The sequence below is a fragment of the Sorex araneus genome, chromosome 2, assembly GCF_027595985.1.
Source record: "Sorex araneus isolate mSorAra2 chromosome 2, mSorAra2.pri, whole genome shotgun sequence".
Lineage (NCBI taxonomy): Eukaryota > Metazoa > Chordata > Mammalia > Eulipotyphla > Soricidae > Sorex > Sorex araneus.
Genome location: NC_073303.1, coordinates 346,138,215 through 346,161,943, shown reverse-complemented (window position 1 = coordinate 346,161,943; position 23,729 = coordinate 346,138,215). Strand labels below are relative to the sequence as shown.

General features: G+C 42.0%; 1 protein-coding gene across 2 annotated transcripts; it reads left to right on the top strand.

Moving 5' to 3' along the window:
* Positions 1-133: 133 nt before the first annotated feature.
* On the top strand, positions 134-23,060 carry SLC39A6 (solute carrier family 39 member 6). Of its 2 annotated transcripts, XM_055125550.1 has the most exons (11): positions 134-668; positions 2,564-2,856; positions 2,929-3,397; positions 5,674-5,857; positions 6,958-7,127; positions 9,816-10,034; positions 13,415-13,520; positions 16,211-16,588; positions 19,142-19,222; positions 20,269-20,459; positions 21,899-23,060. In XM_055125550.1, the coding sequence occupies exons 2-11, from the start codon at positions 2,573-2,575 to the stop codon at positions 22,049-22,051; spliced, it is 2,235 nt and encodes a 744-aa protein (XP_054981525.1). In that variant the 5' UTR covers positions 134-668; positions 2,564-2,572; the 3' UTR covers positions 22,052-23,060. The 2 variants fall into 2 exon arrangements, with proteins under 2 accessions (XP_054981525.1, XP_004606135.2); XM_004606078.2 differs by having other exon boundaries at positions 2,564-3,397.
* The last annotated feature ends 669 nt before the right edge of the window (positions 23,061-23,729 follow it).

The following is a 23,729-nucleotide window of genomic DNA, read 5'->3' as shown; positions in this document are numbered from 1 at the left end:
CCTCCTCCTGCTCCTCCTGCGCCGCGGCTGGCCCGCGGGTCCGCACACGGGCTCGGCCTCCGCCTCCGGAGCCACGTCCCCAGCCGAGGGGCTCGACACCCCTCCACAGAGACTCCGGGGGCCGGTGCTGGCGCCACGTCAGGCGTCTCCCTTTGTCTCTCACGGCCGAACTTCCCTGCTGGCTGAGGGGAGGCGGCGGCGCCGCGCCGAGGGAGCCGAGGACGACCGAGCCCCGAGCTGGTTCTCGGCGTTCCCGGCCCTGCTCGCACGGAGCCTGCCCCTCACGCCCCCTCACCGCCCCTCCCGCCCCCCGCGGCGAGGCCTGAAGCGGCGGACACGCTGCCCCGGCGGCGGCGAGGCGGGCTCCGGGCCGCACTGCGCATGCCCGGCCGGCATGGCCGGCGGAGGCGGCGGGGCCCCGGCGCGCGGCGCTAATTCCTAATTGTCCTCCCGCTGCTGCAGGGAGGCGGCGGCAGCGCGCGGCATCCCGGGCGGCGGAGCCGCGGCGCACCCCCGGCCCCCGGAGGAGCGGCGGGGGCTCGGCGACCCGGACCCCGTGGAAGCTTCGAGAAAGAGCAGCGCGGGCCGGTCCCACAGCCCTGCGGAGCGGCCGCGGGGAGCCGGAGCAGCACGCGGGCCGGGCCGTGGGGCGGCGAGGCCGCGGAGAGGTGAGTCTCGCGGGGAGCCGGCGGCCCCGGCCGGGGCTGCGGACCTGGGCTCGGGGCGTCCCGCAGAGGACTGGCCGGCGAGACGGTTCGTGCTCCTCGCGGGACCGGCGAAGGGACTGCCGTGTTGAACAATACAAAGCCCACCCCCCCGAAAGCGCTCTCGGAGCCTCTCGCCCGGGGGGCTTCTTCGCTCTCACCGGCCTTTGTCCTTTTCGGCCTTTTAAAAAAATAAATAAAAAAGATTTTCCCTTTGCCGCAACACGCGGACCAGCAGAGGCGAGACCGGGTCCGCAGGCGCCTTACGCATCGCCTCGGAGAGACACGGAGATGCTGGCATCCGCCCTCCAGAATCATCACCCCTGTTTGTTCTTCCCCCCCCCCCACCTGTGAAAGATTCTGAGCGGCCTTTTATTGCGTATTAACCGAGTTCCAAAAACTTTGGGGCCTTCAGATTCAGGAGCCCGGTGCAGTGGTGGTTGGATACGTACGTCCCCTTCTCCACGGTTTGCTGTGATGCCACACAAAAGTTTGTGGAGCACACGGAGCTCTTGAACGAGGTTGCCTCGGCGCCCCCGTCAATACGTACTGGCAGCCTTTTCCTAGCCAGGGCAAAGTCAGCTGGAAGCGTGGCGCGAGGTTGCCCCTCACCCGTGCTCTTTGACCGCAGCAGAACCCACTCTCTGCGTCTTTTGCTGGAGGCAGATGAAATTGATCGTGAGTCCTCTAGATGACTCCTTTTCAGCACTGTTCCCTCCGTTACTTCAGTGAATTCAGCTTTTCCAGGCCCATCTCAATTCCCAATTCCTGTCTGGGGCTTAGGCTTGTGGTTCCGTTGTATGGATGAGTGATGATAGGCTAGGATGATAACGTTTTCCCTGGTTTATAGCAACGTACGCATATGAGTTTTTTATTACTTGATTTTGTTTGTGTGCCACACCCGATGGTTTGCTCAGGATTTACTCCTGGCTCAGTGCTCTGCGATCACTCCTGGTGGTGATTGGGGGACCATATGCCATGCCCAGGTTTGAACCTGGCTCCACCTGTGCAAGGCAAGTGCCTTACTCCTCTATTTCTCCAGCTCTCGAATTGCGGTATGCAGTCATTTAGAAGAATGAGATGAAGCCATATCTGTTTACTGACATGGAAGGATGTCTTTTGTTGAGTGGAAGAAAGAAATTAGGTGGAAATTTGTCCTATGTGGTTAAAGTACATTTGGTGTGTGTGGGAGAGCTACTTCATAGTTGTATGCAGGAGTCCTGGGTATGATCTTTGGCACATAAGCCCAAACTCAGGGATGGATTATCCATCTATCCAGGTCTGGTCTCAAACCCAACCCCCTCTTCAAAAAAAATTAGAAAAATAAAGAGCACATCTTGTTGAGTATGCACTGAAAGTGTGCTGAGCTATGATCAGAGATAGTACAGCAGGCAGGGCCCTTGCCTTGCACAGAGCAAACCCTTATTGCTCCGTGGCACCACAGTAAGGTCCCCAGAGTCCTGCCAGGAGTGATTCCTAAGAGCAGAGCTGAGAGAAAACCCTGAGAGCAGCTAGGTGTAGCCCAAAAACAAAAAATAAAATGACCTGAGAAATGCACAAGAAACTGATAAATTATCTGAGGAGTGGATTTGTAGTAAGAAGCCCTAAGTTGATTTGTATGCAGTTTAAGAAAGAAATTCAATTTTATTGTACTCTGAGATTTCAGTTTTGTGTATTTTTGGAAGCAAGCCTTAGATTCTGTTTCTCTGTATTTTCACAGTAAGTGAGCACTGTACTTAGCACTCCAAATGTTGCTTCTAAACCTTATTTGATTAGACAAAGAATTTTCGTTGTGAGATTACTTAACTCAAATTGTTTCAGAAGTGAAGAACAGAATTTTCTTTCTCTGTCTTCCCTAGGAAAGTGCAATGGCGAGGAATTTATCTGTAATCTTGATCCTGATCTTTGCCTTGTCAGTCACAAATCCCCTTCATGAAGTAGAACCAGCAACTGCTTTTCCTACCACTGAGAACGTTATTTCAAATTGGGAGTCCAGCGTTAATGTTGATTTGGCAGTTACAACACGGCGATACCATCTACAGCAGCTATTCCATCGCTATGGAGAGAATAATTCCTTATCAGTTGAAGGGTTCAGAAAATTGCTTCAGAATATAGGCATAGATAAAATCAAGAGGATCCATATACGCCATGATCATGATCATCACTCTGACCATGATCATCACTCTGACCATGATCATCACTCTGACCATGATCATCACTCTGACCATGATCATCACTCTGACCATGATCATCACTCTGACCATGATCATCACTCTGACCATGATCATCACTCTCATCGTAATCATGCTGCTTCCAGTAAGAATCACCGCAAGACTCTTTGCCCAGATTCTGATAGTTCAGGTAAAGACCCCAAATCTAGCCAGGGAAAAGGATCTCACCGATCAGAACGTACCAATAATAGACGGAATGTCTTAACCAAGGATGGAATTGGTGGTAGTAAAGTGACCTCAACTGTAGATAATGTTATCTCTGAAGGAACTCACTTTCTAGAGACAATTGAAACTCCAAAGCCTGGGAAACTTTCACCCAAAGATGTGAGCAGTTCCACGCCACCCAGTATCACAGAAAAAAGCCAGGTGATTCGACTGGCTAGTAAAATAACAAATGAATCTATGAATGAACCCCGAAAAGGTTTTATGTATTCCAGAAACACAAATGAAAACTCACAGGAGGTAAGACAGTACTGTTGTTATTTTAATCAGTATGTGCCTCTTATCTTTCCTTCCATTGCCATTTATCTCGAGTTCAAAGGAGTTTAAAGTGAAAATAAAATGACTTTTGAAAGGGGATCCTTTACTTTCTCACGTAAGCACTTGGCTAAGAGTATCCCTACTAATGTTGGAAACCATTCAACCATTCCTACCAAAGCCATAGATACAGGTTTTAGACAGCTGCTAAAATTATTTTAAGACTTTGTTTAGAAAACTGGTATTAAGCTTATTTTTGAGAAAGTATTTAAAGATGATTGTTGGGGGGAGGAGAATTGGGGGAAGCTTGACTTTTTGTCTTAGTAAACTTATTTACACCACAAAAACAATTTAATTCTTTGTTTTGTTTTTGTTTTTGGACTATGCCCAGTAGTGCTCAGGAGATACTCCTGGCCCTGCACTCAGGAATTACTCTTAGTGTCCTGGTGGTGCTTAAGGGCCCTGTGGGGTTGAACCTGGGTTGGCCACATGCAAGGAAAAATGCTTTACCAGCTGTACTGTCACTTGGCCCCTACCTATCCCATTTTTTTTTTTTTGAATGAGACTCTCAAAAGGAAAGAGCCTGAGATAAAGAAAAATGCCTGCCAGAGGCAGCCTAAGGCGGGGGGGGGGGGGGGGGGGGGGAGGGGGGGGAGGGGGGAGGGGGGGCAGGCGTGAGGAAGATAGAGAGTGGTGGAAAATATACACTGATGGAGGGACTAGTGTTATAACATTGTATGACTGAAACCCCATCATGAACAACTTACAATAAAAAATTAAGATGAAGGTCTGGAAAGAGTTCAGCAGATAGGGCCCTTGCCTTGTCCACCTGGGGTTCTCTCCCCTGGTTTCCCATTTGGTTTCTCAGCACCGCCTGAGATGAATCCTGTGTGCAAAGCCAGGAGTAACCTCTGAGCACCACCAAGTATGTGGCTAAAAACAATTTTTTTAATGTTATCAGTAAAAATAGAAGAATGGGAGTCAGAGCGACAATACAAGCAGATAGGGCATTTGCCTTGCATGCAGCCGACCCGGGTTCAATCCCCGGCATCCCATATGGTCCCCCAAGCACTGCCAGGAGTAATTCCTGAGTGGAAAGCCAGGAGTAACCCCTGAGCATTGCTGGGTGTGACCTAAAAAGCAAAAAAAAAAATATATATATATATATATATACAAAAAAAAAGAATAGTTCACAAGGCAAAATTTTATGGTATTGTGTGCTTAAAAGCGCTGAAAAACAGAAGGAGAGCAGAGACTTCTTATCAGAGGGATCTCATGAATTGTGATTTAATTGAAATTAAAGGGCTACAACGGAAGAGGGGATGGACATGTGAAAATGAGCTTCTGAGTTTATGGGAGTTTTTCCTAGAACTAAACTTCCAGACTACACATTCTGTCTTGGCTGAAAGATAGCATGAACAGGTTTATGTTAATAAGCAAAATCTAAATAGCTTAATATCCTCATAGCTATTAATTCTGAAATAATTCTAATAGTCATCCCTATAGTGATACCAGTGATGAAGTTTGTACTGAGTAGTATTGGCCAAAAATTGTGGGAGTTTAAAATAGCTTTGCAAAAGATCAGAAATAAGTAGTACCGTCAATTTTAAGAGAGGGACTGGTGATATTATCTGGAGAATCTCTTAAAACCAGTTTTTTCATCTTACTAAATTGTTGAAATAGCTGCCTGCCAGTACAGGTTTGTTTTATTAACCAGTCTTGCCCTCCCCAAGAGTAAACTACATAATTTCATATTCACTCGTTAATAGAAGATTTTATTAGGTATGTGGACAGAACTGAGTTTAGTTTTGCAAGTATGATCGCTCCTGAAAGATTAACATGCCTTGAACTTGTTTAGACTAGATAGGAGAGCTTTAGTACTAAAACAACGTATTTCTCAATCACTAATGAATTCTGTCTTGAAATTAAAACTCATTTCCTTAATAGGTTTACACAATGAGTTAACAGGCTTGTGAATGTCTATTCGCCCTCAAGCTTATTCCACTTGAGGCTTTTTCCCTGGGTGACTGATGCAATAGCTTCTCCCAGGAAGATGTGGGATACCACCTTTGTGACAGTGTCTTCAGGTAGCTTGAGGCAAATTCCAAAGTACTTAAAACTAAAGTTGGTTTTAGTTTGCTTTAACTTAAAAGAAGAAATTAAACAGCTTCAATAAGGAAAATGTGTTGTGTAATCTGATACTTTGTGAGTTCTTTTTTGGAACCTCTTTTCATTAGTCTTTACTGCTTTGTTTCCTTCAGTGTTTCAACGCATCGAAACTGCTTACTTCTCATGGCATTGGCATCCAGGTTCTGCTGAATGCAACACAGTTCAGCTATCTCTGCCCAGCCATCATCAACCAAATTGATGCTAGATCCTGTCTGATTCACACGAGTAGTGAAAAAAAAACTGAAGTCCCTCCAAAGACCCATTCTTTACAAATAGGTAAAATAACATTTTTATGTAAAAATAATTTACAATAGACACACATCTTAATTTTTTGCTGATTTGAATGTGAAGAAAACAGGCTTATTTGCCTTATCCTTCAAAACAAAAATAAGGGTTATAGAAGACAGGATAGTAGGTAGGGCATTTCTCTTGCATGCAACTGACCCAACGCCCTTTTGGTCCTGGAAGCCCTTCCAGGAATAAACCTGAATACCAAATGTATGCCCCCAAACCAAAAATAAACACAAAATAACTTAGATTGTAACTTTGTTTTGGCGGGCCTCCCTCCTTCCCATCAGTTTTAAGTTACTTGAAATTACCCCAAAGGAGGCATGAGGGTCATTCAGACTTCAGCCTTTTTTTTTTTTTTTGGTATGTGCCAAAAGGTTTGAGGGGTGAGGAGGGTCCAGCCCTCTGAAGTCTTGTGGTGTGACCCTGCCATGTGATGGAGCAGACATTAGGCTACTTATATAGCCCTTTGCCTGAATTTTATAGCCTACTAATGATGCTATAACTTCCCAAATGGCCCTTGACAGAAAAAAAGATTCCTCACTCTTTGTAGGGGATGGTCAGAATAGTTTCCACCATTTGTGAATCTAATTCTGGTACGTTCGAATTAATAAATGAAAATCATTTCTCATAATTGTTCTGTTAAGAGATTCTTAGAGCTCATTACTCCTTTGTAACTTCCTTCCCCTCCATTTACCTCCATCTCAGGAGTTTCCCACTTAAGGCTTTACCTAGAGGATTAAATCCCATTGTTCATTTGAGCTAGCAACAGGTTTATTGATAATTAATTATTGCGCTGGTACCGCAGTCCTATTCTACAGTATGTATTTCCATAGCTTTTCCTCTTTTTACAGTGCTAGTGCTATTCCGAAATCTCTCCTAGCAATTTCTGAGCCAGAGAGATATAGCTTATGTGGCAGAGCACACGCGTAGTTTGTGTGAGGCCCTGAGTTTGGTAGCCAGCCCTGCATAGCTGCCTGACTACTACCAAGTGCAGACCCAGGACTCAGAACACACTGCTGAGTGTGGCATCTGTGTTTTTTAAAAAGTAGTTTTATTGATTGATTTTTTTTTACTGTGTTTTACAGCCTGGGTTGGTGGCTTTATAGCCATTTCCATCATCAGTTTCCTGTCTTTGCTGGGTGTTATCTTAGTGCCTCTTATGAATCGAGTGTTTTTCAAATTTCTCCTAAGTTTTCTTGTGGCATTAGCTGTTGGAACACTGAGTGGTGATGCTTTTTTACATCTACTTCCTCATGTAAGTATAGTAATTTCCCTATTATGTTTTATTTAATATTGAAATTATAAATTTGTTTGCATATACATAATATTCTGGTTTATACTAAAATTCTTTGTATTGATATATATTATTGATTATTGCTCTGGTTAGATGTGGCAGAGCATGCACCTAGTTTGTGTGAGGCTCTGAGTTTGGTACCTCTGGGGCAATTTTTGATAGAAATTTGTTTTTAAGAGGAGTTGATTTTGCAGTATATTTAGCAGTATGAAAGCTTTATTTTTGACTGGAGAGGTGGATAGGAGTTAAAGTGCTTGCCTTGCACATGGCTGAACCCTGTTAAATCGGCACTTTATAGGGCCTCCAACCACTGCCAGGAATGACCCTTGAGTACCTCTGGATGTGCCCTTTCTTTTCTTCCTTTTTATATTTTGGTTGACCCCAGATCACTACCAAGGACATATCACCTGCACATGCAGCATACCCTTTCCTTCTGAGACCCATTCCTGGCTTTGTGCTAGAACTCAACACATACTGCTTTTGCTTTTTTCCTTTTGGGGGGATTTCATTTTTATTCTCAGGCCACACCCAGCTGCAGCTCTGCACTCAAGAATCATTCCTAGTAGTGCTTGGGGGACCATATGGGATGCTGGAAATTGAATCCTAGTTGGCAGTGTGCAAGGCAAGTGCTACCTGCTGTATGATCATTCTGGCCCCCAAAGTTGTAGGGGTTTTTTGGGGGGGAAGGATTTGGGTCCACATCCAGCAGTGTTCAGGACTTATGCTTGGCTTTGTGCTCAGGGATTACTCCTAGAGGATTCTGAGGACCACATGGAATGCTGGGGTTCAAACCTGGATTGTCCACATGCAAGGCTAATGTCCTGCCTAATGTACTTCAGCCCTGTTTCTGCTTTTCTCTTTAAGAAAATTTTTTATAGACTAACTTTTGGACCCAGTTAATGAGAGGAAACAATCTTCTCAAATATTAGTTCTATAACAGATTATAACAATGAGTTACCTACTTACATTTCATTATAATTGCCCCAGCAGTTTAATACTCCCAAGGAACCTAAGAATTTTCCCTTCGAGTTTTAATATATATATTTCTCAGAATTGAAAAGATACATATGTTGAGATTTATACTTCATGACTTAAGTAAATGCTGAGATTAAAAAGTTTAAAAATGTTTCAGTATTCCCATCAAATATTTGGGTTTGGTGGTCAGACAGAAAATAATTGGATCACTAGAACATTGTTTAACTGAAACATACACATGAAAATTTGTAAGTCTGTAAGTATCTCAGTGATTCATTAAAATAAAAAAAAAAATTTAAAGAAAATATTTGGATCTAGGACCTAAAGTGTAGTTAAGGTGCTTACAAACAAACGAACAAAAAAGAAGTTTGGATCTGGGGCTGGAGTGATAGCACAGCAGGTAGGGCGTTTGCCTTGCACGCAGCCAACCCGGGTTCGATTCCCAGCATCCCATATGGTCCCCTGAGCACCACCAGGAGTTAATTCCTGAGTGCAAAGCCAGGAGTAACTCCTGAGCATCGCCGGGTGTGACCCAAAAAGAAAAAAAAAAAAAAAGGTTTGGATCTTACTTTGTCAGCTTGTAGTAAACTTTGGCAGATAAGGGAATTGTCATCTTTCCTGAGCACTGTACATCTCATTATGTTCCATTCTGTAATGAAAGAAAATTGTTTTGCTACAGTGAGCTCTCTGACCACTAGATATAGTAGATGTTCAAAAATACCTACTGCAAAAAACTGTGTACCTGAGGTGTGCTTTTGGACACCCACCACATGCCATAATCTCATTACTATGCACCATGCCCTGTTCCCTAATGTGCAATAATAGCAGTTCCTATGCCACTTGGCTGTGGATTTGAGTCGGGGCACAGGGACAAGGAAATAGTGACTTGCTCTTGGTCTCCAGCACCCACCGGAGCTCATTGAACAAACCTTGTAAACATACTGATGATGCTGTGTGGGCTTCTCATTTGGATGGTAAGCAGCAGACATTATGTTTGTTAAGATTTGCAGTTAGACTTATTTGTCTCACAGTAACTTGTGAAATTTTGGAAATATCTACGTCCTTTATATTATGAGTCCATTGGGGAATGTATCTGTTTTCACCCTAATCAGATCTACTCTATTAGAGTGCCTAAGTACAATATACGCACTAAGCAGGTATAATAGACATTATACAGTGAGCTTCCTGGTATTTAATTTTACTTTTTATTGTGAGGGATTCTCCTGATACGTCAGTGGCCACTGGGGCCACACCGAGCAGTTTGCTAGGTATGTGACCTACCACATCTTCAGTCCCTGTTTTTTGTTTTGTTTTTTTTGTTTTGTTTTGTTTTGGTTTTGGGTTTTTTTTTGCTTTGCTTTTTTGGTCACACCTAGCGATGGTCACTCCTGGCTCTGCACTCAGGAATTACCCTTGGGGGTGCTCAGGGGACCGTATGGGATGCTGGGAATCAAACCTGGGTCAGCATGTGCAAGCCCCTACCTGCTGTGCTATCACTCCTGCTCCTCAGCCCTGTTTTTAATGTTTTAAAAACACAGTTGTGAAGTATCTCATTGTTTGCTTGATTCTGAATGATTTCAAATTAAACCTTACTGTTTTAGCTGAGTTTTCTGATGTATGAAACTAATCAATCTATAGAACACAATCTATGGAACACATTTGTTTTACCTTTAGTCTCATGCAAGCCACCACCATAGTCACAACCATGAAGAGACAGCAATAGAAATGAAGAGGGGACCGCTTTTCAGTCACCTGTCTTCTCAAGACCTCGAGGAAAATGCCTATTTTGATTCCACCTGGAAGGGTCTGACAGCTCTTGGAGGCTTGTACTTCATGTTTCTTGTTGAACATGTCCTCACATTGATCAAGCAGTTTAAAGATAAGAAGAAAAAGGTAAGAAAAAAAAATAGGCTGAATATTTTCTGTGCATCAGACGTTTCTTTAAAGTAGTTTGCTAATTGGACTGTTACCAGAGCTTGTTCAGACTATATGCCCTTCAATTGAGAACCGGTTGAGTACGAGTAAAATACTCTGTACTCCTGGAGATTATAGCCGTCATGAAGACATTTTGTTTCCTAATAATCCTGGAGTTTCCTGTCTCCAATATTTCTTTCAAATTCATGAGGGAAAGCAAGGACAAACATTGAATTTAAGGCCCAAGTGAGACATGACTATAGCCTTAAGGACCAGAAGCATTGTGATGATGGCCTTGATGGTAGTGATAGTTGCTTAGGTATATATTTATCCCCAAACATGTATGACTTGTAATATTCAATATAATGCAAACTGCATTTTTTTTTCTATTTTGTTTTTGTTTGGGGACCACACCCAGTGATGATCAGGGTATACTCCTAGCTATGCACTCAGGAGTTACTTCTGGTAGGTGCCCTAGAGATCATATTGGGTGCCAGGGATCAAACCCGTGTCAGCTGCTTGCAAGGCAAGTGCCCTTCCTGCTGTGCTCTCTCCAGCTCCTGAGTATTCTTTTATTTCAAAGAGTATGTGACTTTCACAATCTTGTTTCAAAATATCCCCGGAAGGAAGGCTTTTTTTTTTTCCCTGATTAATGTATCTTTATAGTCACCACCTCTTCGTGACTCTTGGTTATCTTTCTCATATATGACTGGGTAAGTCAGTCAAAAGACTGTTTTAGGGGCAGAGAAATGTTATAGTGGGTAGGTTACTCCCTGGCACCCCAAATGGTCCTCAGAGCTTCCCAGGAATGATTCCTGGGTGCAGATCAAGGAATAAGCCCTGAGCACTGCTGGGTATGACTCTTGGCTTTGTGCAAGACAAGTGCTAGTGCATTTTAATTTAAAGCATTTGTAGAAGGGCCAGTGATATTTGTAGAAGATCCAGTTCTCAGAGAACTGGAGCACATGCTTTGCACATAGGAGGCCAAGGTTCACTCCCTGGGCACCACATGGTCCCCCATGTACCACTCAGAGCACTTTTGAGCACCAAGCCAAGAGTGCCTCTGAGTACCATTTAGTGAGGGCCCCCTCCCCCAGAAAAAAAAATTGTATGTTCATATTCTGTTGCATACTCATTTCATGCTGAACAATAATTTTTTTGAATCAGAATCTTGTGAGTTGAGTACAATTGGGGATTGTTTTGGGCTTTTCTATTTTAGGGTGTGTTGTTTTCCTATATTGCGTCTGCTACATCGTCTCAATTTCTAGCTTTGTTACTCTAAAATTGAGTAAGATTATATTTATAATGCTATTTGTTGTTGTTTTTGTTCTTAGGCCTCTGATGGTGCTTAGGGGCTACTCCTGGCTCTGTGTTAGGGGATCATTCCCAGGGGTGCTCAGAGACCATTTGGTGTTAGGAATGAAATCTGGGCTTCCACATGCCAGGCATGTGTCCATCCCTATGAGCTCTCCGTCCTTGTAATGCTATTTTGTTGAGTGTACAATCTAGATTTTGGTGGGGACTGGAGCAATAGTACAGCAGACAGGGTGCTTGCCTTGCACGCAGCCAACACGGGAATGATCCCCGGCACCATCTGTGGTCTGTGGAACATTATCACTAGAGTGCAAACCCAGGGTTAGGTCCCAAAACAAATCATCTAGATTTAGGATTTTTTTTTTTATTCTCCTTCCATAAACCTCCCTCCCCTTTATTTGGTGGGAAGATGTGATTGCTGCCACAAGTAGGGTCTTACACTACTTGTTTGTGATTCTCACAAACTTGATTTTGTGATGCTTGCTGGGAGTTAACTTTCCTGAGTGCACTGCTCCTCTGTTGATGTAGAGCTGGGAATCTCAAAGGCTTGTGCCACGGGGATTACGTTTAATGTCTGTGGCATAGTGCCTGGGATTACACTCAAGGCCTCATATTTACAAGCTAGGTAAGCTAGGTGAGCTAGGTTTTGAAAATTTTAAAAGAAAATTTTAGGATCTTAGGAGAACCAGGAGATGGTATAGGAATAAGGCATCTATCTTTGCTCATGGCCGATCAGGTTTGATCCCCAGCTCCACCTATTGCCCCTCAAGCACTGCCAGGCCCCTGAACCAAACAATTTTATTTTTTAATGTAGTGGTTGCTGCACATTATTTAGTAACTTACTTTTTCTTGGGACTTCACTTTAAAACTTTTTAAAGCACTCCTCAAGTTTTTATAAAGTGACTATTCTCACCATGATTTCATCGTTTGAGCAATATGTAATTAAATTATATTAATGACAAGCGTAACTGGCATAAAGAGGTTTGAAAACCAACATACTAGGTTCTTGCTGATGAGCGTAGAACTTGCTGCAGAACAAGTACGTGCATGAACAGGAAAGAAGCCTTCTCCAGTCTGTGAGAAGTCATATTTGTCTTCTGGTTTTTTCACCTATACAGCGATCTTTATTGCAGAGTTGGATCTCTCTGTACTGGACCTAAGTTTATGCTTTGTTTCTTTTTGGTTTTGGACCTCATCCAGCAGTGCTCAGGGCTCACTCCTGGCTCTGCGCTCAGTGAGTACTCCTGACAGGGCTTGGGAAAACATACAGGATGCAAAGGATTCAACCTGGGTTGTGGCCAACCCCCTGTATTGTCTTTTTGGATCTTGGATCTAAATTTAATGGGAAGAAATGGAGTAAGAATAACTTACCTAGATGCCAGTGTTGGGGCTCAGGGGTAGGTAGAGGACTGGCCTCAGAAGTGTGAGGTCATCAGTTTTATTCCCAGCTGCATTTAATCTTTTTTTTTTTATTTTGGGACCACACCCAGATGGTACTCAGGACTTACTCCTGGCTCTGCACTCATTGCTGGCAGGCTTGGGGGACCGCATGGGGTGCTGAGGATCAAATCTGGTCAGCCAGGTGCAAGGCAAGCACCCTATCCGCTGTACCATCGTTCTACCTCCATGAGATAATATATTTCTAACACGCTCCCTGGGGAGTGCTCTACTGCCTGCATAAGACCAAACCCAGAAAAATGTAGAAGGTGTTCATAAAGATAAAAAGATGATTTTTCTACATTCATATTACTGAGCTATTTATTTTTCACCTCTGTGAATAGCTGATACTGTTCTAGCATAGGTCTTGCCCTGAGAGGGATTTGGTTCCCAAAAAGTCTGTTTTCTGTGTCTTCTGTGAAATGTTTTTCTTTCCCTTGACCATATTGAGGATCAAACTTAGATCTTCACACTCTTATGCAAGGCAAGTTCTACCACTAAGCAACATCCTCAGTTCTTTCTCTATGAAATCTTTTGCTTAACTACTTAAAACTGTAGGTACAAACAAATAAACTATTTTACAGTTTTGGGTTTTTTTCCCATTTTAGAATCAGAAAAAACCTGAAAGTGATGATGATGTGGAGATTAAGAAGCAGTTGTCCAAGTATGAATCTCAACTTTCAACAAATGAGGAGAAAGTGGATACAGATGATCGTAAGTCTTAAGTGAATCTAAGGGCAGGACAGAGTCCATTACTTTGTAATTTGCAGGCATCTTAGACTGAAAGATGTACAAATATATATGTGTGTGTGTGTATATATATTTTAATATATCATACTTTGGGGAGGCATAGAGATATTATGGCAGGTGAGGTGCTTGCCTTGTGCATGCAGCTGACCCAGTTCAATCCCTCACACTTTTTGTAATACTTGGGAATTGATTATTTCTACATGTATTTTGTCCCCTCATTGCCCCATCCCCATATTTTTTTATGTTTTCTTGGTTTTGGTTGTTTTTGTTTTTAGGTAAATTCAGAATTAGAAGAATTTGGGGGATGACTAAAATTTTTGTTTTCCCAGTAATTTAACTGTTAGGATGGCATTACTTTTTGAACTGTTAAGATTAAAAATTAAAACTGGGGCCAGAGCAATAGTACAGCAGGTAGGGTGTTTGCCTTACATGTGGCCAACCTGGGTTAGATCCCCAGCATCCTATATGGACCCCCCAGCACCGCCAGGAGTAATTCTTGAGTGCAGAGCCAGAAGTAACCCCTGAGCATCACCGGTGTGACCCCAAAAAACAAAAAAAAAATTATAATAATAAAATTAATTAAAATTTAAAACTAAACTCATCCAGGTCTTCTAAGATCTTACTCTGTGCTCTGTTTCCCCACATTGTGGGGAATGTGAGAAATTGTTCAGTCTGGCCAACTCACTGATTTCGTTTTCATCCTGTGAGCTCACCAGGTATGTCTCAAGGCACTTGCTATTTCCTTGCTTGGAGTATGCTTCCCCAACATTGCCACATAAATTCTTCCTCTTGTGAAACTCAGCTATGTCCTCCTCAGAAGCCTTTCCTGGTCACACAGACAAAAGACCTTCTTCATATTATTCTTTTCTGTTATGTTTGTCAGTGTCTGAAATACCTTATTTATATGTGTGTTTCCATGTTCAGTAGCTTATAAGAAGTTCGCTGGTTTACAAGAATATAAATTGGTATTCAGTAGTGCATCTGGCCCAGTGTAGATGTTCAGTAGATTGTTCTGGACTTTTGTGTCCACCCTTGTTTTCAAACATGCTTTTTCCTTTAAAGACCAAATAAAATGCCTATCTTCCAGCATATCTACTCTCTTTCTAATCATTGTCGTGGACTCCGGTGAAATGTTTTGATAATGCTGGGAAATAGCTGCCTTATTATTGGGCTACATTGGACTGGACTAAAGAGATAGCTCAAAGGAATAAACATCTTCTTTGCATATGGGAAGCCTGGATTCTCTTCCTGGCAGTGAATAGTCAGAGCACCCTTGGAAGCAGCTCCCCCCAAAAAAAATTTAAAATACAATATTGGTCCAAGGAAATTGATGTAAACAGGACAAAAGAAAAACAAACTGTGGGGGCCGGAGCGATAGCACAGCAGGTAGGGCGTTTGCCTTGCACACGGCCGACCTGGGTTCGATCCCCAGCATCCCATATGGTCCCCCAAGCACTGCCAGGAGTAATTCCTGAGTGCAAAGCCAGGAGTAACCCCTGAGCATCGCTGGGTGTGACCCAAAAAGCAAAAAAAATAAAAGAAAAGAAAAACAAACTGTATTGTTGCTATTTACTTTTTCTTTTCGTAAATTATAGTAAATGCTTTCTGGTGGTATTGTGGAAGTTCACATTTTTTCATTTAAATGTTTTCATGTGTTTTATATATTTTCCTTTAACTTTTGCCATTTTATCCTTTTTTAAAATTGTTCTTAAATACTTTATATAAAAAAATTTTTTCTAAAATAAGAATGTGCTTTTTTTTTATGTTTGGAGGCGAAAGTCATTTAAATTTTGGGAGATGTGGGACCAGGAAGATAACTCAGAGGGTTTGAGGTCCTGTTCTGCCTCTCACCAGCCCCAATAGATGTGACTCTGATGGCCGTTGAGTGCTGCAGGATGATCCTGGTGGTCATTGATACCAGAGCAGCCCTGCATTACCAGGTCCAAGCACCTAATTCAGTCATGGCACCCAGATTTCTGAGCACTGCTCTTCCTCAACCCCCAAATAATGTAGGGAGGTAGAATAAATTAAAGGAAGATCTTAGGGGTATTTATTACTAACACTTAAATGCCAGAGTGATAGTACAGCAGGTAGGGCTTTTTACCTTGCACATGGCCAACTCAGGTTCAATCCCCAGTATCCCACATGGTCTCCCGAGAATGATTCCTGATTGCAGAGCCAGGTATAGCCCCTGAGTATCACTGGCTGTGCCCCACCCCAGATGAAAGCCATTTTTTATAGATGCTTATCAGTAAAGTCAATTGGTATTTTTTCAAAGCCCGTGTGATATAGCACAATGGGTAAGGCACTTGTCCTGCATGCAGCTGACCTAGGTTTGATCCCTAGGACTCCAAATCTCTTCCGGGGGGTTGGAGAGAAATGGATCAGGCAGTTGCTTTGCACATGTCAAATCTGGATTCAATCCTGAGCGCCCCATATGGGCTCCAAACCTACCAAGAGTGATCCCTGAGTTGACAGCCAGGAATAAACCCTGAGCACAATTGGGTGTGCCCGCCACCCCCACCCTTTCACCAAAATTAAAAAGAAAGAACCAAATTTCTTCTGAGCATAGCCAGGTATGGGCCCTACTCTCCCTCCCCCAAAAAAGCCTATGACTTTGTCTTAACAGCCTTTTATTTTATGATTATACCTAGGATCAGAAGGCTATTTACGAACAGACTCTCAAGAGCCCTCCAACTTTGATTCTCAACAGCCAACAGTGTTGGAAGAAGAGGAGGTCATGATAGCTCATGCTCATCCACAAGAAGTCTACAATGAATATGTGCCCAGAGGGTGCAAGAATAAATGCCACTCTCACTTCCACGATACACTCGGCCAGTCCGATGACCTTATTCACCACCACCATGACTACCACCACATTCTGCACCACCACCACCACCAGAATCACCATCCCCACAGTCACAGCCAGCGCTACTCTAGGGAAGAGCTGAAAGATGCTGGCATCGCGACTTTGGCATGGATGGTGATAATGGGCGATGGACTGCACAACTTCAGTGATGGCCTCGCAATTGGTATACAGCTACATTTTTGTTGTTGTTTTGACACCATACCCAGAGGTGCTCAGGAGTTACACCTGCCTCTGACCTCAAGAATTACTCCTCGTAGTGCTCAGGAATGCTGGGGATCAAGCCCAGTTCAGCTGCATGCAGGACAAGCGCCTTACCGCTATACTATCTCTCCGGCCCCTTATAGCTACATACTGGCTTAACATTGTCCTTCATTTGGCTTCAATGATTATCAAACATTCAACAAGTGTTAGATGAGATTAAGTGCTAAAAATTATATCTAGTCCTGACCTAAATTCTATCAAAATTTGTTTAGGGCAGGGAGCTCAACAGGCTGTATTATATGCTTTGTAGACAGGAAGCCTGAGAATTTCCCCAGTATCACATGTTCCTCTAAGTACTCCTAGGAGGAACCCCCAAGCAGGAAGTAGCCCAAAAACAAATGGGGGGAGGGAGGACAGAAAGTTGTTTTAATTTGCAAGATCCTAAGACCAGGCTTCAGCAAGAATAGTGTAGATACTTTATTTTCCTCCTATGTGTTAAAGTTTTGTAATACATACCTTGTTTATTAAGATAAAATTTTTCTGTTATGCTAAAGAAATATTTTGTACCCCATAGGTTCACTTACAGTCTGAAAAATCGTAAGAGTTTTTGCTAATTTTTTTGTGGGGATGGAGCCACACCTGGAAATGCTCAGGAATCATTCATGGTGGGCTCGGACCATATGGGGTGCCGGGGATCAAACCTGAGTTGTCTGTCTGCAGAGCAAGCATCCCACTATTGATCTAAGCCCATAGAGTTTTTACTACGTTTTTTTGTACCATGGCTAAGAGCGAATACTTAATGTTAGTAATAGTGTTAAAAGAAATCACAGAAATAGTCTAGCTCAAGGAGACAGTGGTGTTTTAGAGACTCATATATGCTCAGCCTTTGACTCCCTAGAGCTTGGTAATCCTGCCTTCTGGACAGCATAGGGACAGAGGAGGAAGTGCAGATTGCTAGTCCTGGTTTATAAGTGATCAGCTTTATGATGTGTTCACTTTAAAGGGGCTAGGGAGAGCTGGGAATGTGGCTCAGTAGTAAAGCTCTTGCCTGTGTGTGAGTCCCTGGTTTTTGATTCCCAGCACTGCATGACCTGTGCCCTGATGAACAGCCCCCTGTTCAGTGTTGTTAGTGTGTCACAGCCAGGTGCAACCAAAAAGCAAACAAGCAAAACAACCTGAAAATAATTCAAAGGACTAGAAAGGGCCTGGGAGGTAGCTCAAAGCATAGGAACATTTGCTTTGTATGCAGAAGCTCTGGGATCAAGCCCCAGAGCGCCACATACATGGTCCCCCCATGCATCACAGGGAGCAGCTCCCACATGTGAAACAAACTAAAGTGAATTTCTACCTCCAAAAATTCTGAGGAAATACTGGCTCAGATTTTTTTCTATTACAAATACAAATTAAACACAGTAAATTCTTCTGAGACTAATAAAACATGGTTTTTTGTGGTTTGCTTTTTTTTTCCTCCAGTTTTGCTGGGGTTTTGAGACATACCTGATAGTTCTTTGGGCCTACTCCTAGCTCTTGTGCTTTGGAGGGGAGAGGGTGGAGGTGTCACTGCTGGTGGTGCTTGGGGAAAATTTGTTTGCCTTTGCTCAAAACCTATTCTTGTACTTTCCAGTTCAAAACATGTTTTATACCTACCTGATAAACTTGCTTTTGTTTTTTGTTTGTTTTTGAACCACAGCCAGTGATGCTTAGAGGTTATTCCTGGCTTTGCATTCAGGAATTACTCCTGGGTGGACCCAGGTAGACTAACTGTGTGTGAGGCAGCCGCCCTACCAACTATACGATCTCTTTGGCTTGTATTTTTAAACCTTTTATAACAGTTTGTATATTTAAGTGCTTTATTCGGTTGCAGTTACTTCTTAGGTTTGTCTTAGTGTATCATAAGTATTAAAAAACACCTTCCTGAGGCTGGAGCAATAGTACAGTGGGTAGGGCGTTTGCCTTGCACGCGGCCGACCCGGGTTCGATTCCCAGCATCCCATATGGTCCCCTGAGCACCGCCAGGGGTGATTCCTGAGTGCAGAGCCAGGAGTAATCCCTGTGCATCGCCGGGTGAGACCCAAAAAGCAAAAGAAAAAAAAAAAAAAAACACCTTCCTTTCTTACCCATACCTGCTTTTGTTTATTAGGTAAATTTAAACAATTGAATGTACTCTTAAGATTACTTACAAAGAAGATAGAAGTGGAGTTGGGAAAATTCTCTATTTTTTATTAGAATATTACTGTTTTGGTTTCCGACCCCTCACCCCCTTTATATATGCAAGATATTTGGAGGGGAGCACACCCAGTGGTGCTCAAAACCCAATCAGCTCTGTGCTCAAGACTGATCCCTGGCAATGTTCGAGGACCATATGCAATACCTGGCATCAAACCAGGGCCAGCCAGAGTATATGCAGGGCACATACCTTATCTGTTGTACTATCTAAGCCATATGCTGGTAAGATTTTTGGTAACATACCCACAAAATAAAGTAGCCTAACTTATTCTGAATGTTTTTTATGCAGGGGCTGCTTTTACTGAAGGTTTATCAAGTGGTCTAAGTACTTCCGTTGCTGTGTTTTGTCATGAATTGCCTCATGAATTAGGTAAGTTCTAGCAACATTCATGTCTTCTCATGCATCTGCCAGCCTAGCTGGCAGTGCAGGGTTTATTTCACAGTTACTCATGTGGGGTCACTGAGATGTCTAAGCATCCTCTCTTTGTCCTTGTTCCCTACCATACCTCTTCCTGTCCCACACTGGTGACATCAGTGATCTTTATCTTCATACACACAGTGTGAGTAATGTCATGTCTTCCCATAATAGAGAAGTTGACAAAATCCTACTGGAGCTGAAGAAAAGAGAATTTAGTAGTGTTTGAATATTGTACCTCTTTATCACCAAAATTTAAACCTTTTTTTGGTTAGTTTGTTTTCTTTTTGTTTTGAGGTTTCACCTGGTTATGCGCTGGAATCACCTCAGGTTATGCTCGGGGCCATGTGCAATGCCAGAGATTGAACCCAGTTGTTTGCCTGCTAGGCAAAAACCCTACCTCCTGTACTATTGCACCAGCCCCAAGAACTTTTGAGAACTGCTTTGGACCTCATTTCTTTTCCTTCTTACAAACACATTTTCATACATACTCAAGGACAACTGTACCACCACTTTCACTTTTGATCCAGATTTTCTTGCCATTAGCAAATCTCCCATCTACCTGCTCAATGTTTATAATCCTCAGCATGTTCCACGTTCTTATCTGTTTACATTTTAATCTACTTTTACCTTATTTTATAAATAGGATGTCATTAGTTCTTAGATATTAAATGTTTCTTTTTTCATTTACCTATTATTTTGTGTGTATTCCTTCTTTGTGGCCAATTATAGGTTCCTTAAAGATCAGGCAAGAGCACAATAATAGACTCATGTTTTTTCATTCATTACCTAAGTGGAAGCCTAAAGAAAAATCTTTGGATAAAACAAACCATTGTTTATTGAGCTATAATGTGCTTTATATTGATTAATATTGTTTGCCCTAAATAATTCCTAATTTTTCCCTTTTTAAAAAAAAATGAATTTTCTTAAATCTGAATTTCTTGAGAATGTCTCTTAAAATGACTCTAAAATTCCTCTATTCCCCTTTATCTCTATTAAAGGTGACTTTGCTGTTTTACTCAAGGCGGGCATGACTGTTAAGCAGGCCGTTCTTTACAATGCTTTATCAGCCATGTTGGCATATCTTGGAATGGCAACAGGAATTTTCATTGGCCATTATGCTGAAAATGTTTCCATGTGGATTTTTGCACTTACTGCTGGCTTGTTCATGTATGTTGCTCTGGTTGATATGGTAAGTTTGGTTTTAGGTTTTTGTTTTGTTTTTTTGCTTTTTGGGGTCACACCCGGCGATGCACAAGGGTTACTCCTGGCTGTACACTGGAGGTGCTCAGGGGACCATATGGGATGCTGGGAATCAAACCCAGGTTGGCCGCGTGCAAGGCAAATGCCCTGCCCCCTGTGCTATTGCTCCAGCCCTGATATGGTAAGTTTTAAAGGAGTCAAATCACAAGTCCTGAGCCAACACCAGGTGTGGTACAAAAACAAAAAAGTCATTACAGTAAATTCTGACAACAAAATCAAAATGTTCAATGAAACCTCAGTTTTTTAAAAAAGGTTTTTAGAGTAAATGTATTGGTGATAAGTAATTTTTACTCAGAAAGCTAGCTAGCATGTAAAATACATAGGTCCTTTGGGTTTTATTGCTTGTAAATATAGCTTACAAATACATATTTGCCCTACCTAATGTTTATTAGAAAACACAAAAATACCTACTCCTGATATATTTTATTAGGGAACAAAGTAGTCACATCTTTTTGTTACTGAATTTTATAAACCATCCAGTATTCTTGCCAAAATTATACTCTAGTATAAGTTTTTCCCATGTCTCTGAACTTTAGGTGAGACTCATTCGCTTTAAATATAGGCAGTAATCAGAGTAACCTATATCATAGTAATCAATTTAGATATCAGTTTTACAGTGGTACAAACTGAACCAAATTTTAACTTGCTGAAAAGAAAATGAATATAATCATTATTAATCTGCTAGGACATAATGTATGGCATTATTAGCTAGAGTGGTTGGGACTAGAACGATAGTAAAAACAGGTAGGGTGTTTGCTTTGCATGTGGTCCACCAGGTTTCATCCTCAGGATCCCATATGGCTCCCCCCCCCAAGCACCTCCAGGAGTAACAATTGAGTACCGCCGGAGTAGCCCAAAATCAAAAAATGTGTGGTTATGTTTTTAGAAAATAATGCAAGGGCCAGAGAGCTAGCACAGTGGCTAAGATGTTTGCTTTGCATGTGGAATCCAGATTTGATCACAGACAACACATATGGTCTCCTCAGCACTGTCAGGAGTTAACCCTCCAAAAAATATTAACTTAGTGGCTGGAGAGATAGTACAGAAGGAATGCTGCTAACCCTAGTTTGAATCCACAAACTAGGATTTTTGTGGCACCACATATGGTTCGCAGTTATCACCACCGGTGGGTCACTGATTGGTATTGCCCAATCCCCAGCCCGTAAAGAAGAAATTCATTGTTCATTCAATATTATTTTTTTCTCTTTTTTCTTTTTTGAAGTCCCAAGGAACAAACCCAGTCTTCATATGTCATACCACTGAGCCACATTTCCATCCCTCAGCTGTATTAAAGCTAATAGTACACTCACAAATTCTCAAAATCATTGTTATTGGAAACTTAAATGTTGCCTTTTTTTCTTTTTTAAGGTACCTGAGATGCTGCACAATGATGCTAGTGACCATGGATGTAGCCGCTGGGGATATTTCTTTTTACAGAATGCTGGGATACTTTTAGGTTTTGGAATTATGTTGCTTATTTCCATATTCGAACATAAAATTGTGTTTCGTATAAATTTCTAACTAGGTTATAAATACTAGAGTAGCTCAAAAAATGTCTGTAGTTTGAATAGGTCATAGGGAGATCAGAGTTTGTATGCTGGGATCAACAGCATTTTAAGGTTAGTTTTGTGGCTTTTATATGAATATTGTTGTTTATTGTGCTTATAAGTTCAGTTATGGAGGTAACATAAAGGTACATTTAAATATTTAAGTTATTCTGTTTTGGGAATATAAGCTATATGTGCATTTTACCAATATTACCAGTTTATTGTATAAACAAGAGATTTGGCGTGTATTCTGTATATTTTAGGGGAAAATCTTCAGTGTTTTATCTAGAACTAATGTAATACAGTTAATCCCCAACACTGGATTTTAGGCCTCTGAACAATTGCTGATGTTTCAGAATGTGCAAGTCCAGGATGCCAATAAAGCTATACTAAATTTAACCTATGAAATAGAAAAAAAGAAGAGTCGGTAAGAATTAAGAAGGCATAGATTTCTTTTTAAAGAATCATAAAACTGGTTATAAAATAGGAAAGATTTAGATTTAAAAGGGCAATATTAGTGTAGAACGAATCCTGAACATTTTTGTCCAAGTTTTAATGTTCTTGTAAGACCACAGTGAACATTTTTTACTAATTTAGTTGTACATTTAGCTTTGTATAATAGAGAGGTCTAAGTATATTTAATAAATTCATCAATATATCACAACCGAGAAATTTAAATTCTAAAATATTTGCTGGTGTGCCAGATGAATATGAATAAGTTAATGTATTGCTAGATGATTTGGATATTGGATAATCTGATCTATCAGATGTCCATACATTAGTACTTTGGGATATAAAGAGATATTAACACGATACTGAATATAATTTGATTTCTTGAGTTTCGGAAAGTACTTTGGTATCTTTCAGTGGTTCAGTGTTGTCGTTATGGTTGTCATTTTTAGTACTTTAGACATACTAGCGCTGTCCATGGTATTCTCTCAGTGTTGTTTTTCTACCAAATAAATTCCCATTTGTCAACTTAATATCAGATGTCCAATTTTCTTTTTAGCCATCCTAACCATTTTTTAATTGAAAGTATTTGACATAAATTTGTGATATACAACATGTTATTATTACATTTATATTTTAATATTCGATGCCAGTGCAGTACTCAGGGACTAGTCCCAGCTCTCCGCTTGAGGGTTATCCCCAGTAGAGTTCAGGGGATCTTGCAGTACTGGGGATCAACCCCAGAGTTCCTTTATGCAACACATGTGTTGAGCCCTTTGAGCTATCTCTTCAGTCCTTTTTAAGTGCATTTTAGTAGGGGCCAGAGGAATAGCACAGTGGGTAGGGCATTTGCCATGCACCCAGCTGACCTGGATTGTTTGGTACCTAGCATTCTATATGGTCCCCTGAGCACCTCCAGGAGTATTTGAGTGCAGAGTCAGAAGAACCCCCTGACCATCCCGGTGTGTGCTTCCTCCCCCCAAAAAAGTAGTTTTTTAAGTATATTCAATGGGGGGGGGCAGGGACAGAGGGGTCTTACAGCCAATTGGGGCCTTTGTCTTGCATGCAGTCGACTCAGGTTTGATCCCTGGCATCTCATATGGCATATGGTCCCCTGAGCATTGGAGTAAATCCTGAATGCAGAGCCAGGAATCATCGCTAGCAAGGTGTGTGTGGCCCAACCATCCCTCCCAGCAAGAGTA

What these genes read in the sequence shown, in the direction of transcription:
- SLC39A6 (XM_004606078.2), top strand. Translation starts at nt 2,573, where the DNA reads ATGGCGAGGAATTTATCTGTAATCTTGATCCTGATCTTTGCCTTGTCA. An exon ending in CAAATGAAAACTCACAGGAG is followed by an intron (nt 3,398 to 5,673) that starts GTAAGACAGTAC and finishes TGTTTCCTTCAG; the next exon opens with TGTTTCAACGCATCGAAACT. An exon ending in CAGTGATGGCCTCGCAATTG is followed by an intron (nt 16,589 to 19,141) that starts GTATACAGCTAC and finishes TTTTTTATGCAG; the next exon opens with GGGCTGCTTTTACTGAAGGT.